The sequence below is a fragment of the Macrobrachium rosenbergii genome, chromosome 37 (genome assembly GCF_040412425.1).
Source record: "Macrobrachium rosenbergii isolate ZJJX-2024 chromosome 37, ASM4041242v1, whole genome shotgun sequence".
NCBI classification, from domain to species: Eukaryota; Metazoa; Arthropoda; class Malacostraca; order Decapoda; family Palaemonidae; genus Macrobrachium; species Macrobrachium rosenbergii.
The window spans coordinates 16,498,203-16,511,536 of record NC_089777.1 but is presented as its reverse complement, the minus strand read 5'-3'; the positions used below and the strand labels follow the sequence as shown (position 1 = coordinate 16,511,536).

General features: G+C 36.1%; 1 protein-coding gene across 1 annotated transcript in view; it reads left to right on the top strand.

Moving 5' to 3' along the window:
• Window positions 1-12,937, top strand: part of LOC136825357 (perlucin-like) — an 18,034-nt gene extending 5,097 nt beyond the window's left edge. The window contains exons 2-4 of the mRNA XM_067081610.1: window positions 10,054-10,137; window positions 11,090-11,257; window positions 11,840-12,937. Coding sequence (XP_066937711.1) covers window positions 10,054-10,137; window positions 11,090-11,257; window positions 11,840-12,069 — 482 coding nt within the window. The 3' untranslated portion in view covers window positions 12,070-12,937. The remainder of the gene's footprint in view (window positions 1-10,053; window positions 10,138-11,089; window positions 11,258-11,839) is intronic.
• The last annotated feature ends 397 nt before the right edge of the window (window positions 12,938-13,334 follow it).

Genomic DNA, 13,334 nt, shown 5'->3' with positions numbered 1-13,334 from the left:
GGAATATTGCTCATTGCTTACCAAATCTTGCTTCCTTGTCAAGTTTAAACTGAAAATATTGCTCACTGCTTAACTAGACCGTGCTGCAGAATCATGTTTAGACTGAAAGTATTGCTCATTACTTAATAGTGCTTCAGAATCAGGTTTAGACTGAAAATATTGCTCATGGCTTAACAAAATCATGCTTTCTTATCAAGTTTCGACTGACAATATTGTTCACTGCTTAACTAGACGTGCTTTAGAATCAAGTTTAGACTGTAAATATTGCTCATTGCTTATCTAGATGTGCTTTGGCATCAAGTTTAGACTGAAAATATTGCTTAACTACATGTCCTTTAGAATCAAGTTTAGACTGGAAATATTGTTCGTGGCTTATCGAGAGAGAGAGAGAGAGAGAGAGAGAGAGAGAGAGAGAGAGAGAGAGAGAGAGAGAGAGATTGAAGCTACATTCACCTATGTTCAATACCATTATTCAAGTATAAGTGTGTACAACCATTGAAGTGCTATACTATGATAATTGACTCTAAAGAGAGAGAGAGAGAGAGAGAGAGAGAGAGAGAGACCTATGTTCAGTACCATTATATTATGATAGTGCTGACTGACTCGAGGAAAGATTGAACATTTGAGAGAGAGAGAGAGAGAGAGAGAGAGAGAGAGAGAGAGAGAGAGAGAGAGAGAGAGAGAGCATACTTCAAAACCACATGCACCCATGTTATGTGCCATCCACACTCTCTCTAATTAAGGAAAGCTATTCCCGAATATTAATCCCGCCTTCCACTTCAAAGTTGAGAGTGCAGCAATAATCAAACAGCTTTTAACAGCCTCCTGCAATTGCCTGCAATGGATATTGCTGTTGCAGTTAACAGCAATGAACAGCCCCTTGCAATTGCTTTCAATGAATATTGCTCTCGACTGCAATTCACTGATCAAATCTTTTAGTGCTTCCGATTCAAACACTATCTGCCTTTATCAGTCGCGGAACGACCTCGTAGACGGAACGGCGCATGCGTGGAATTGGCGTTTACTGTCATACGCTTGTAACGTTTATCATTATGAAGGGCAGACGTTTGTTGTCATGTTTCTCATCATTACGGTCAAATGTTTATTGTCATGCTTCTCATCAAAGACAAGGTCAAACTGTTGTCACGGTCAAACGTTGGTAATGTTTCTCATTGTAAGTGTTAAACGTTCGTCATGTTTCTCATCAATACAGTCAAATGCTTGTTGTCATGTTTCTCATAAAATTTCGAATGCTTGTCATGTTTCTCATAAAGGGAAGAGTCGAACGCTTGTCATGTTTCTCATCATCATTAGAGTCAAATATCTGTCATGTTTCTCATCAAATGTACTATTATTAATTTTAATGAGGTTTGGGAAATTCGAGCTAGTTCCATCTCTCAGCTAGGCGCCGAAGAGAGAGAGAGAGAGAGAGAGAGAGAGAGAGAGAGAGAGAGAGAGAGAGAGGGTCACTCAAGTACAGTTATAGTAAAAACGGGATAATCTGCGATAATCCCATCTTCCGCCTTAGATAACCAACCAACCACTAGGTATACATAAATTAACTGATTAAGTGAACTTCCCTCCCACCCCAGCCCCCACACAGGATCGATCCCGTCTCTCCCCAGTGATGCACGGTCGATAACCACTGAACCATACTAACAATCATTTGATGAAATTAAATGAATCACATTGAGATTAGCATAAGTGTTTAACCTTGAATTCTCTGTAAGTTTGAACGGTTTCGGACGAAGAGGCCAATTTAGACCAATTTATAGTAATGTGCCTTTTAAAGGGTCTATTTTAGGTGATTCTCTGGGTCACCCAGAGTTTGAAATATTTAATTTTTTTGTTTCTTTCAATTTATTCCTTTTAGTTTTCTGTAAAAGAAAACGATTGTGCCGGTTTTGTCTGTCCGTCCACGATTTATTCTGTCCGCACTTTTTTCTGTCCGCACTTTTTCTGTCCGCACTTTTTCTGTCCGCACTTTTTCTGTCCGCACTTTTTTCTGTCCGCACGTTTTTCTGTCCGCACTTTTTCTGTCCGCCCTCAGATCTTAAAAACTACTGAGGCTAGAGGGCTGCAAATTGGTAAGTTGATCGTCCACCGCCTAATCATTCAACATACCAAATTGCAGCCCTGTAACCTCAGTAGTTTTTATTTTATTTAAGGTTAAAGTTAGCCATAATCGTACTTCTGGCAACGGCATAGGATAGGCCACCACCAGGCCGTGGTTAAAGTTTCATGGGCCGCAGCTCATACAACATTATACCGAGACCGCCGAAAGATAGATCCGTTTCCGGTTGCCTTGATTATACGCTGTAGCGGCTGTACAGAAAACTCGATTGCATTTTTTACTTGTTATTTTTTGCGTACAAGTGCACTATTTGCTATCAAAGTTCATCTGCCATTAGACAGGGTTTTACTTGAAGTGTTTACGGAATTATTTTTATAATTGGAAATAAAAATCATCGTTTCGTTTTTAGCATTGTATATTAAATATATATATATATATATATATATATATATATATATATATATATATATATATATATATATATATATATATATATATATATATATATATATATATATACATAAATATATATTTATATATACATATATATAGAGTATATACATATATACCTACATACACTATATATATGCGTATAATAAAAATTAAACAAGGAATATATAGGCTATCACAGAATATTAACAAACTCAGTGCATACCAACTGCTCAACAAACACGCATCAGTTAAATGACCAAAAAATAATATTTACGTGAGATTCAAAAGACGACTCAGAAATACACAGTTAATTAGTCTTTTGCCAAAATAGAGTCACTACTAAATAATTACTTTGTAATGAATTACATTCATTACATTCATTACGGAAACTACATTACATTTAAATAATAATTATTGAAATCTTTCGTAGAATGTTTTAAGAAAAGATGTTTACCATAGTTTGCCCTGTACGCAAACATCACCTCTCGTTTTCTATGACCTTAATTTTTCCAAAACATACGTGTCAAATCCGTAGAGTAATTTATTCTCTCTCTCTCTCTCTCTCTCTCTCTCTCTCTCTCTCTCTCTCTCTCTCTCTCTCATATTTATAACAGTGTGGCCTTTAACCTTATATTAAATACTGAACTACGTACAGACTTCGTAAGGAATTTAGGCTGTGAGCAAAAATTCAAATATACTTAATACTGTAGAGAGAGAGAGAGAGAGAGAGAGAGAGGTACACAGTGTGTATGTGGGTAATATATATATATATATATATATATATATATATATATATATATATATATATATATATATATATATATATATATATATATATATATATATATATATATATATATATATATATATATATATATATATATATATATATATATATATATATTATATATATATATATATATATATAATATACATATATATATACAAATAAACATATATATAACAAATCACAACATTACATATTGCTGACAAACCTACAACACTCTCCAATTCCTCTCAAAACATCTAAACACAACCATGTATTGTGCTCGACCAGGGAGACGGAAAGATTTGCTCGACGATACACTTATTCTTCTTATTCTTTAGAGAAGACGCATTCTTTCATATTCTTCGGTAGGAACATAAAAATAAAAAACGAAAATTTCGCAATTCTTTTGAAATGGGAATTCGAGGTTTTCCATGTTTGTTATACAATCTTTCTTCTCGTTGTTATTCATTTCGTGGGGAAATGTGAATTATCTTTTTCCTCTGATTTCTTATTTTTTGATTGAATCGTTTCGTGGAAAATCTGCTGTTTTTAATTTTGGTATTTTTATGAACTAACATATATATATATATATATATATATATATATATATATATATATATATATATATATATATATATATATATATATATATATATATATATGGTGCATTATCTCACTGACCTTGAAATCCCATGTATTCGATGTACCAAGAGTCGGTGGTATCTCTCTCTCTCTCTCTCTCTCTCTCTCTCTCTCTCTCTCTCTCTCTCTCTCTCTCTCTCTCTCTCTCTCCGTTACTATTCCAACATTCCACTTCTCGTAAACTGTGAATGAAGAGACCTGGAAAGCCTCTCTCTCTCTCTCTCTCTCTCTCTCTCTCTCTCTCTCTCTCTCTCTCTCTCTCTCTCTCTCCGTTACTATTCCAACATTCCAAATCTAACTGTGAAGTATGGTAATGCCTCTCTCTCTCTCGGCTTCAATGACTATATTCTCTGAAATCTCTCTCTCTAATCTCTCTCTCTCTCTCTCTCTCTCTCTCTCTCTCTCTCTCTCTCTCTCTCTCTCTCTCGTTCCCTTTCCAACATTCTTCGTTTTCGGAACCGCGAATGAGATCTGGAACCCCCCCCTTTTCTCTCTCTCTCTCTCTCTCTCTCTCTCTCTCTCTCTCTCTCTCTCTCTCTCTCTCTCTGAATTTTGCAAGACTATTTGACATTCTATATAACAAAAGTGAATGTAATTATATGTGAACTTGTGCTATATAGAAATCCGAACCGCTTGACCGATCTAGACGAACTTTTACACGCGGCCCTATTTGACCCCAGGAAGGGTTTCGCGTAGGTTTCAAACCCGTATCCCCTTCCACTTCCCCTTCCGACTTCCCCTCCCCCCATCCCACTTCCCCTTCCCTTTGCAACTAATGTGGCAAATAAATCTTGGGGTTTATCATACCTCATTTCATGTCACTCGAGGCCATAGAAATATATTACTGAAAATGATTTTGTTTCCTGTGATTAATAATTCCGTATCAAAGTTTGTATTTATGTTTAGTGGGGTGTGTGTTTAGGTTTAGTGGGGTTTTGTTTAGGTTTAGCAGGGTGCGTGGGGTTAATTTTAGCGCGGGTGTGTTTATGTTTAGTTGGGAGTGTGTTTAGGTTTAGTGGGGGAATGTGTTTAGGTTTAGTGGGGGTGTGTTTAGGTTTGGTTGGGAGTGTGTTTTGGTTGAGTGGGGGTGTTTAGGTTGAGCGAGGGTGCGTTTAAGTTTAGTGGGTGTGTGTGTTTAGGTTTAGTGGGGATGTGTTTAGGTATAGTGGAGGTGCATTTAGGTTTAGTGAGGAGTGTGTTTAGGTTTAGTTGGGGTGTGTTTATGTTTAGTGAGGGGTGTGTTTACGTTTAGTTGGAGGTGTGTTTAGGTTTAGTGGGGGTGTGTGTCTAGGTTTAGCTGGGGTGAGTTTAGGTATAGTGGGGGTGCATTTAGGTTTAGTGAGGGGTGTGTTTAGGTTTTGTGGGTGGTGTGTGTGTTTAGGTTCAGTGGGAGGGGTGTTTATGTTTAGTGGAGGATGTGTTTAGGTTTGGTGGTGGATGTTTTAGGTTTAATGTGGGTGTGTTTTTGGTTTAGTGGGGATGTTTTTATGTTTAGTTGGGGTGTGTTTCGATTTAGGGGGTGTTTACATTTAGTAGGGATGCATTTAGGTTTAGTGAATGTGTGTGTTTAGGTTTAGCAGGAGGTGCATTTAGGTTTAGTGGGTGGTGTGTATTTAAGTTTGGTGGGGGTGTGTTTTGGTTTCAGTTGGGGTTTGTTAGGTTTAGTGAGGGTGTTTCAAATTTAATGGGGTGTGTTTAGGTTAAGGAGGTTAATCTAACCACCTTGGTTTAGGTTTAGTGGGAGTGTGTTTTGGTTTAGTGGCAGTTTGTTTAGGTTTATTGGAGGATGTGTTTAGGGGGATGTCTTTAGGTTTAGTGGAGGTGTGTTTAGGTTTAGTGGGGGGTGTGTTTAGGTTTAGTGGGAGTGTGTGTTTAGGTTTAGAGGGGTGTGTTTAGATTAAGGGTGTGTTTAGGTTTAGCAGCGACATGTTAATCAAAACCGCACCATGTGTTACTTCCTTTCCAAGGTAAACGATCGGGTCTCATTAAAAGGTTTCCCGTGCAGCGCCGGGTTGGTTAGCGAGTGTGAAATCAAATCACCGATATTAGAGCACTGTTTCAGATCTCTCTCTCTCTCTCTCTCTCTCTCTCTCTCTCTCTCTCTCTCTCTCTCTCTCTCTCTCTCTCTCCCTCTCTCCGCGTTCCCTTGTAAACCGTGGATGAAGTGATTGAGACCTGGAAAGCCTCTCTCTCTCTCTCTCTCTCTCTCTGGGCAAAAAGATCAAAAGAGAAAAAGAGTGCTTTTAAGGACTCTTTCCAAATGGGTCTGGGTTAAAACGTATTGATTTCTGGTTTCCTTTTTATTTTTTTTTTCTATTTCGTCGATTTCGTGCGCTTGGGGATAAGTGTACATTAGGGTTCCTGCGTTTCTTGGCTTTATGGGAGTGTATGATTTTGAATATACACATACACACACCCCACTACACTCACATGTGTACACACATATATACTGTATGTGTACATAAATAATTTATATATATATAATCATTATTTATATATATAATATATATATTTATACATATACATAAAATATATATATATATATTTATATATATATAAAATATATATATATTTATACATATATATATAATTTATATAATATATATATATATATATATATATATATATATATATATATATTTTATATATATATATATATATATATATGATGAGTTTATATACAAAACAATCGCAAGTTATAGATGAATTCTAATTCGACTGTAAAATTAACTTGCTAACATATTTGTGGAGGCGAAGGCCCACACAAAAAGGACGCATCTAACTCCCCTTTATCTCTCCAAAGTCGCCTATCAAAAACAGAACCAAGAAAATGTAGGAACGTTTCGATGAAAAATCCATATAATTCCGGGAAGTGAGTGGAATTTGTTTTGTTGTCTGAAGTCGATATTTGTGGGTTAAAAATTAGACGAGAATCTCGAATTCCTGTATGGTATCAGTCTGTGATACTTAAAACGATGTTTGATAAATATATATTTTAATATATATATACATATATATATATATATATATATATATATATATATATATATATATATATTAATTCCTCGAAACGCTCGAAACAAAGAATCAAAAAGAATCACCTGAGACATCAGTCAAAAGATTCTCAACAGCAGCTCACTCTCCCCCTCCCCACCCACCACCTTCAAACGAAGCTCCCGTTTTCTTTGATGGCGAGCGAGACCAGAAATATGCATTTGAGCCCATCAGTGTAATTTGGGAATATTTTTCGCCTCGCTGCTTAATGCTCAAAGTTTTTTGTTATTATAATTTTCCAGATTTTTTTTAAATTTTGTGGTATACACACTTTCTTATTCTCCAAGGAAACCTTTTTATATCTCGTCTTGAAACGTGAATTAAAACTTTTGTCTGAGATTCAGGGTAAACCGCTGTAAAATTACGCGAGTTATACTTAATAAGTTAGGGGTTTTTGCCGTTAGGGATTTGGGCGTTCATCATGTGAATCAAGTTCACTAACGAGCGTATGGCCTACAGCCTTGCATATATATATATACAGTATATACATATATATATATATATACATATATATATATATATATATATATATATATATATATATATATATATATATCTATACTACACATACACATATATTTATATATATATATATATATAATAAAACCGCCTACAAACAATAAACAATTAGCATTTTCAAACGAGAAACACCTCAGTAAAAATGTAATTGCATTTACGTACCAGATTGGTACTAAGATAAAAAAAAAAAACTTGAACGTTCAACCTACGCATGCGCTGTACTACGCTCAGATAAAAGCTTTATCATTCAAAATAACATTTAATATAACACTCCCGATAAAAGCAATGTGCAAATAAATAACTATATTCATCCATTCACTATATACACTACAAAGCTAAATTACGTTTACTCATATCAAGTAAGTTTTTCAATACCTAACCACTAGGCTAACGTATGGTTAGTTGACGCTTAGGCCATACGAGACACTTCAACATTACGGTTATTAAATGGTATTTATAAGTCTATTCATTTTATCTAACAATAAATGATAAATTTATCGAAATAATAAGAGAAATTAACCTCTAAAATACAAAATAAGAGAGAAGGGGAGATGTGTTCTCGTCGCTAAGCCTAAGCCAGTCTAGGCCTATATGAATGGTGGCGCTATACAGACCGTTAATAAATCATCTATTTTAATGAATAAAACGTCGTATCTATATAATATCTATTAAATAAATGTCACATTAACATATAATTCGCTTTGTATAAGACAAATCGAAGATATAACTAGCTAATGTCGGCTGTTTCAATACCGATTGTTAAACAGCTTAAGAAACTGGAGGGGCATGCCGTGACGTCACTACCCACGCACGTTTTGAGCTGTATTTGATCTCCCATTACGGTATATGATTCATTTAACCCATACGATATATTATAAAGTGCCCATAACACTTACCCTTCGATTAAACTGCAGGTGTTGTCAGTTACAAGTGCTCGAGCGAAAGTGTGCTAATCGTAGCCGGGCACCGTAGGCTAAGGCAGTCCCAGACTGCTTGCAGTCTCCTGCAGGCTTATTCCAGTATCCTGGGGGATTATTTACGTCCATACGCACCAGAACGCACGCGCGCACGCACACGTAAACACAAACAAACACGCGGACGGAGGAACGTCAACAAACACCCAATCATCATTACTACTACGACCGCTTCCATTCACACAGGAGGAGGCAGTGACGTCACAGTCCTGCGCGCGCACGATTTCTGCCTCCCTCCCCCCACCACCACCACCCCAACCACCACCACCACTTCCCTAGACTCGCCGGCATTGCTTGATTGTAATAAGCCCTCATTGACGATTGTATTGTGTTGTATTGTGATGTACTGTGTTGTATTACCTTCTATCTCCCTCTCCTCCACCTCCTCCTCCTCCCCCTCCTCCTCCACGTCAACCACCCCCAACCCCCTCCCTCCTCCTCGAGATACCGTCTTCGAATGAAGAGCTCATTGACAATAATTATTGTTCTATATATTGTATTCCACTGTATTGCGCTGTATCATATTGTATTGTATTATATTGTATTACCTTGACACGAGAATGACTACAGGGTAAAACAGCGTGACAATCACCGCCACACTCATATATTACTTGATTGTAACTAAGCGCTTCGTTAACAATTGTATTGTATTACCTGGATAAGGCTTACATTTAAAATTTTAGTATGTTTCTCATTAACTAAGGCTTATTTTCTGTTTATAATACGCATTCCTTATTTATTAAGGCGTATTTTTAATTGAAATACGTATTCCTTATTTATGAAGGATTATCTTTTAAATTTTGATATGTATTTCTTATTAAATAAGGCCTATTTTCAATTTATAATACGTTTTCGTTATTAACTAAGGTTTATTTTTTTATTAATAATATGTATTCCTTATTTATCAAGGCTTATTTTAAAAATTTTAGTACGTATTTTTCATTAATTAAGACTTATATTCAATTTATAATACGTATTCCCTATTAACTAAGGCTTATTTTTTTATTTATAACACGTCTTTCTTATTCATCAAGGCTTATTTTTAAAATTTTAGTATGTATTTCTTATTAATAAGGCTTATTTTCAATTTATAATGCGTATTCCTTGTTAACTAAGGCTTATTTTCTAATTTGTAATACGTATTCCTTACTAATAAAGGCTTATTTCTTATTTTATTATTATCTCAGTAGATCGGTAGATGAAAGCTTAAGCTATAATACGCATTCTTATTAAAACTCATTTATAATTTTAAAATACGTATTGCTTATTTGATAAGGCTTTTTTTTAGTTTTCTTGCCAAATTGCAGCCCTCTAGCCTCAGTAGTTTTCATTTTATTTAAGGTTAAAGTTAGCCATAATCGTGCTTCTGGCAACGATATAGGATAGGCCAATAGGCCACCACCAGGCCGTGGTTATTAAAGTTTCACGGGCCGCGGCTCATACAGCATTATACCGAGAACACCGAAAGATAGGTCTATTTTCGGCGGCCTTGATTATCATACGCTGTGGCGACTGTACAGAAAACTAGATTGCGCCGAAGAAACTTCTGCGCAATTCTTTACTTGTTTAATTACGTTTTTTTTTTCCAGGAGTGTCGAACAGCCTGAATTCCTTGATGAGACTGAAAGAAGCCGCTGTTGCCTTACTGGAGAGAGAAAGCGCGTCTAACAAAAGTAAGTAGGAAGGTTATATAGTCTATTATCTATTGATTTTATAGTCAGTTTTTTTATTATTGTATAATAAGTTATTTCTCACTGTTATATTAACATAAAAGCTTTACTGTTATTTTTGTGTAAGGTTACCGTGTAATTAGTTATATAGATCCTTCGTGTAGTAATAGTATTAGTTATACAAAATATGTATTCTCTCTCTCTCTCTCTCTCTCTCTCTCTCTCTCTCTCTCTCTCTCTCTCAAGATAAATCGTAAGTGTGGTGAGATGTGAGCCTCAATGCTAGGCCCATTAAGTGCAACAATTGACTGTGTCTATGATATTTTCTCTCTCTCTCTCTCTCTCGGAGGCTCAAAAGTTATCAGTTGGTTTACATCAGTCCTTATGCCAGCACAAGCCTTTGCCTCGAGGTAAGGTGGCCTCAGCACTAGGCCTCTATATATTGTGCCTATAAGACTAGGCCTATACATATCGTGCCTATAATACTAGGCCTATATATACATGCCTATACTAGACCTATATATATGTTCCTGTAATACTAGGACTATATATATCATGCCTATAATACTAGGCCTATATATATGCCTACAATATTAACCCTACAGATATTAAACCTATAGAACTAGGCCTATAAAATGTCTATGAAACTAGGCCTATACATACCATGCCTATAATACTAGGCCTATAGATATGTCTATAGTATTAGGCCTATACATATGCCTGTAAAACTAAGTCTATACATATCATGCCTATAAAACTAGGCCTATACATATCATACCAGTGATACCAGGTCTTATATATGTATGTATGTATGTATATATATATATATATATATATATATATATATATATATATATATATATATATATATATATATTAAGCCTATAGTACTAGGCCTATGCATATCACTCTACAATACTAGGCCTATAAATATGCCCATAACCTTCCATTACAGGGAGTGGCTGCCCCTACCCTTACACGGAGGTCGTCTACGAGTGCTTCTATGCCCACCCGAAGAAACTGGCGTGGCACCAGGCCAGGAGGGTATGCCAGGGCATGGGAGGCGACCTGGCTGAGCCCCAGAATATCTACGCCTTGCAGGCGTACTTGGCGGATACCTTCGGTAAGTGTGGGAGATTTAAGGGGGATTTATATTACCAGGATTTAGATGAGGCGGATTTAAATCAGTGGGATTAAAATGAATGGAGGTTAAGTCAGTGAGACTTGAATAAGTGAGATTTAGATAAGTGGGATTTCAAATAGTGGGATTTAAATCAGTGGGATTTAAATCAGTGGGACTTAAATCAAAGGGATTTAAATAAGTGAGATTTAAATCACTGGGGTTTAAATGAGTGGGATTTAAATCAGTAGAATTTATATCATTAGGGTTTAAATAAGTGGGATTTTAATTAATGGGATTTAAATAAGTGGGTTTCAAGTAAGGGCATTTAAAAATGGGATTTAAATCAGTAGGACTTAAATAAGTGGGATTTAAGCCAGTGGTATTTAAAACAGCGGGATTTAAATGAGCTTTGCTTAGACCTATAGTGGAATACATGAGGATTACAGATTAGTTTTACTATTGATGTTGATTCCTTAATGAATTTTGGCTTGAAATTGAAGGTAATGCCTCAAAATCCTCCTAAACTAATGTATTTTTTTACCTCTCTCTCTCTCTCTCTCTCTCTCTCTCATTCATCCACAGGTCCGAGTTACTTCTGGGTAGGAGGGAACAGCCTAGACTCAAGCGACGGTTCCTGGAGTTGGGTCTCGGGACGCCCCATAGACCCCGAAGATTGGCTCTTCCTTCGGCCGGACAACCTCGGAGGCGACGAAAATTGCCTGGAGATAGTCATGTCGGACTATCCGAAGCTCTTCAACGACGAGACTTGCTCCGTCGTCCAGAGATTCATCTGTCAGTACCGACATGGCTGACTTACTCTTCTTCATCCTCTTCTTCTTCTTCTCATTCCAGGTTTAACTACAGCATTCAATCGAAGTGGTGCTTTTTAGGCCTAGTCTTAAGCTAAATCTATTTTTACATGTGTCAACCTACTTTTATGCATACTGCCCTAAAATGGAAGACTGCAGTCATACAAAACTGAGAAAAATGGTAGATTCTGCAGTTTTTCCAGGCCTTACTACTGATTTTGCAGATACTGCAAATGGGACGCCCTAAATAAAGCATTGAAGAATCATTCTGAAACTGCAGTAATTTGTGTATTAGTGTTTCACGAGCCCAAGAGGTGGCATATCTCACTACTGATTTTGCAGATGCTGCAAATGGGATCCCCTAAATGAAGCACTGAAGAATCATTCTCAAACTGCAGTAATTTGTGTCTTAGTGTTTCACGAGCCCAACAGGTGACATATCACAATTTCTAATATTTTGCAGATACTGCAGTTTTCCATGTTAGGACAGGGTACTTTTCACTAAAATTACTCTCTCTCTCTCTCTCTCTCTCTCTCTCTCTCTCTCTCTCTCTCTCTCTCTCTCTCTGTACAATTTACAAAGTGTGACTTCCTCTTCTTCTTCGTCTTCCTCTTAGACGAGAGCTCTTGAAGGTTTAGCTACGGCATTCAATCGAAGTGGTGCTTTTTAGGCCTAGTCTTAAGATAAAGATTTATTTTTACTTGTACTAATCTATTTTTAAGGGTACATTTTACTAAATTACTTCCTCTTTATTCAATTTACAAGTTGAATTTTGTAAAAACTTGTCTTACACCATGTTGTATAAAGAATTTTCAATAGATATATAAGCAGAGTATATGGTTCAATAAATATATTTTAAGCCTCTTGTAAGATGCGCTGTCATTAACCAGTGCCTTGTTTAATGCTTTAATTTTTAATATGCAAATCATATCTGAAGTCTTTTTCACAAATTAACAAAATCAGAATCAAGGTTCATTTGATTATTTTGAGTTAAATCACCCATTACGATTAACAGTTTCATAGTTTGTTGACAAAACTTTAAAATATTCATTCTTCTTCTTTTGTTTCCTGTTCAGAGAGTATGTTTTGTTCTGCCTATCTTCTTTTGTTTACGTATTTTTAACCCCCACCGCGATAAAAGAGGTGTTTCAGATGGTCACCGATGAATCAATAGACACCTTACACACTTATTTTCAATGCTTCAGTGAGCAATAACTTAAAAAGTATCAGTACACATCTTACACAATCTTACTCAGTCACAACCCGT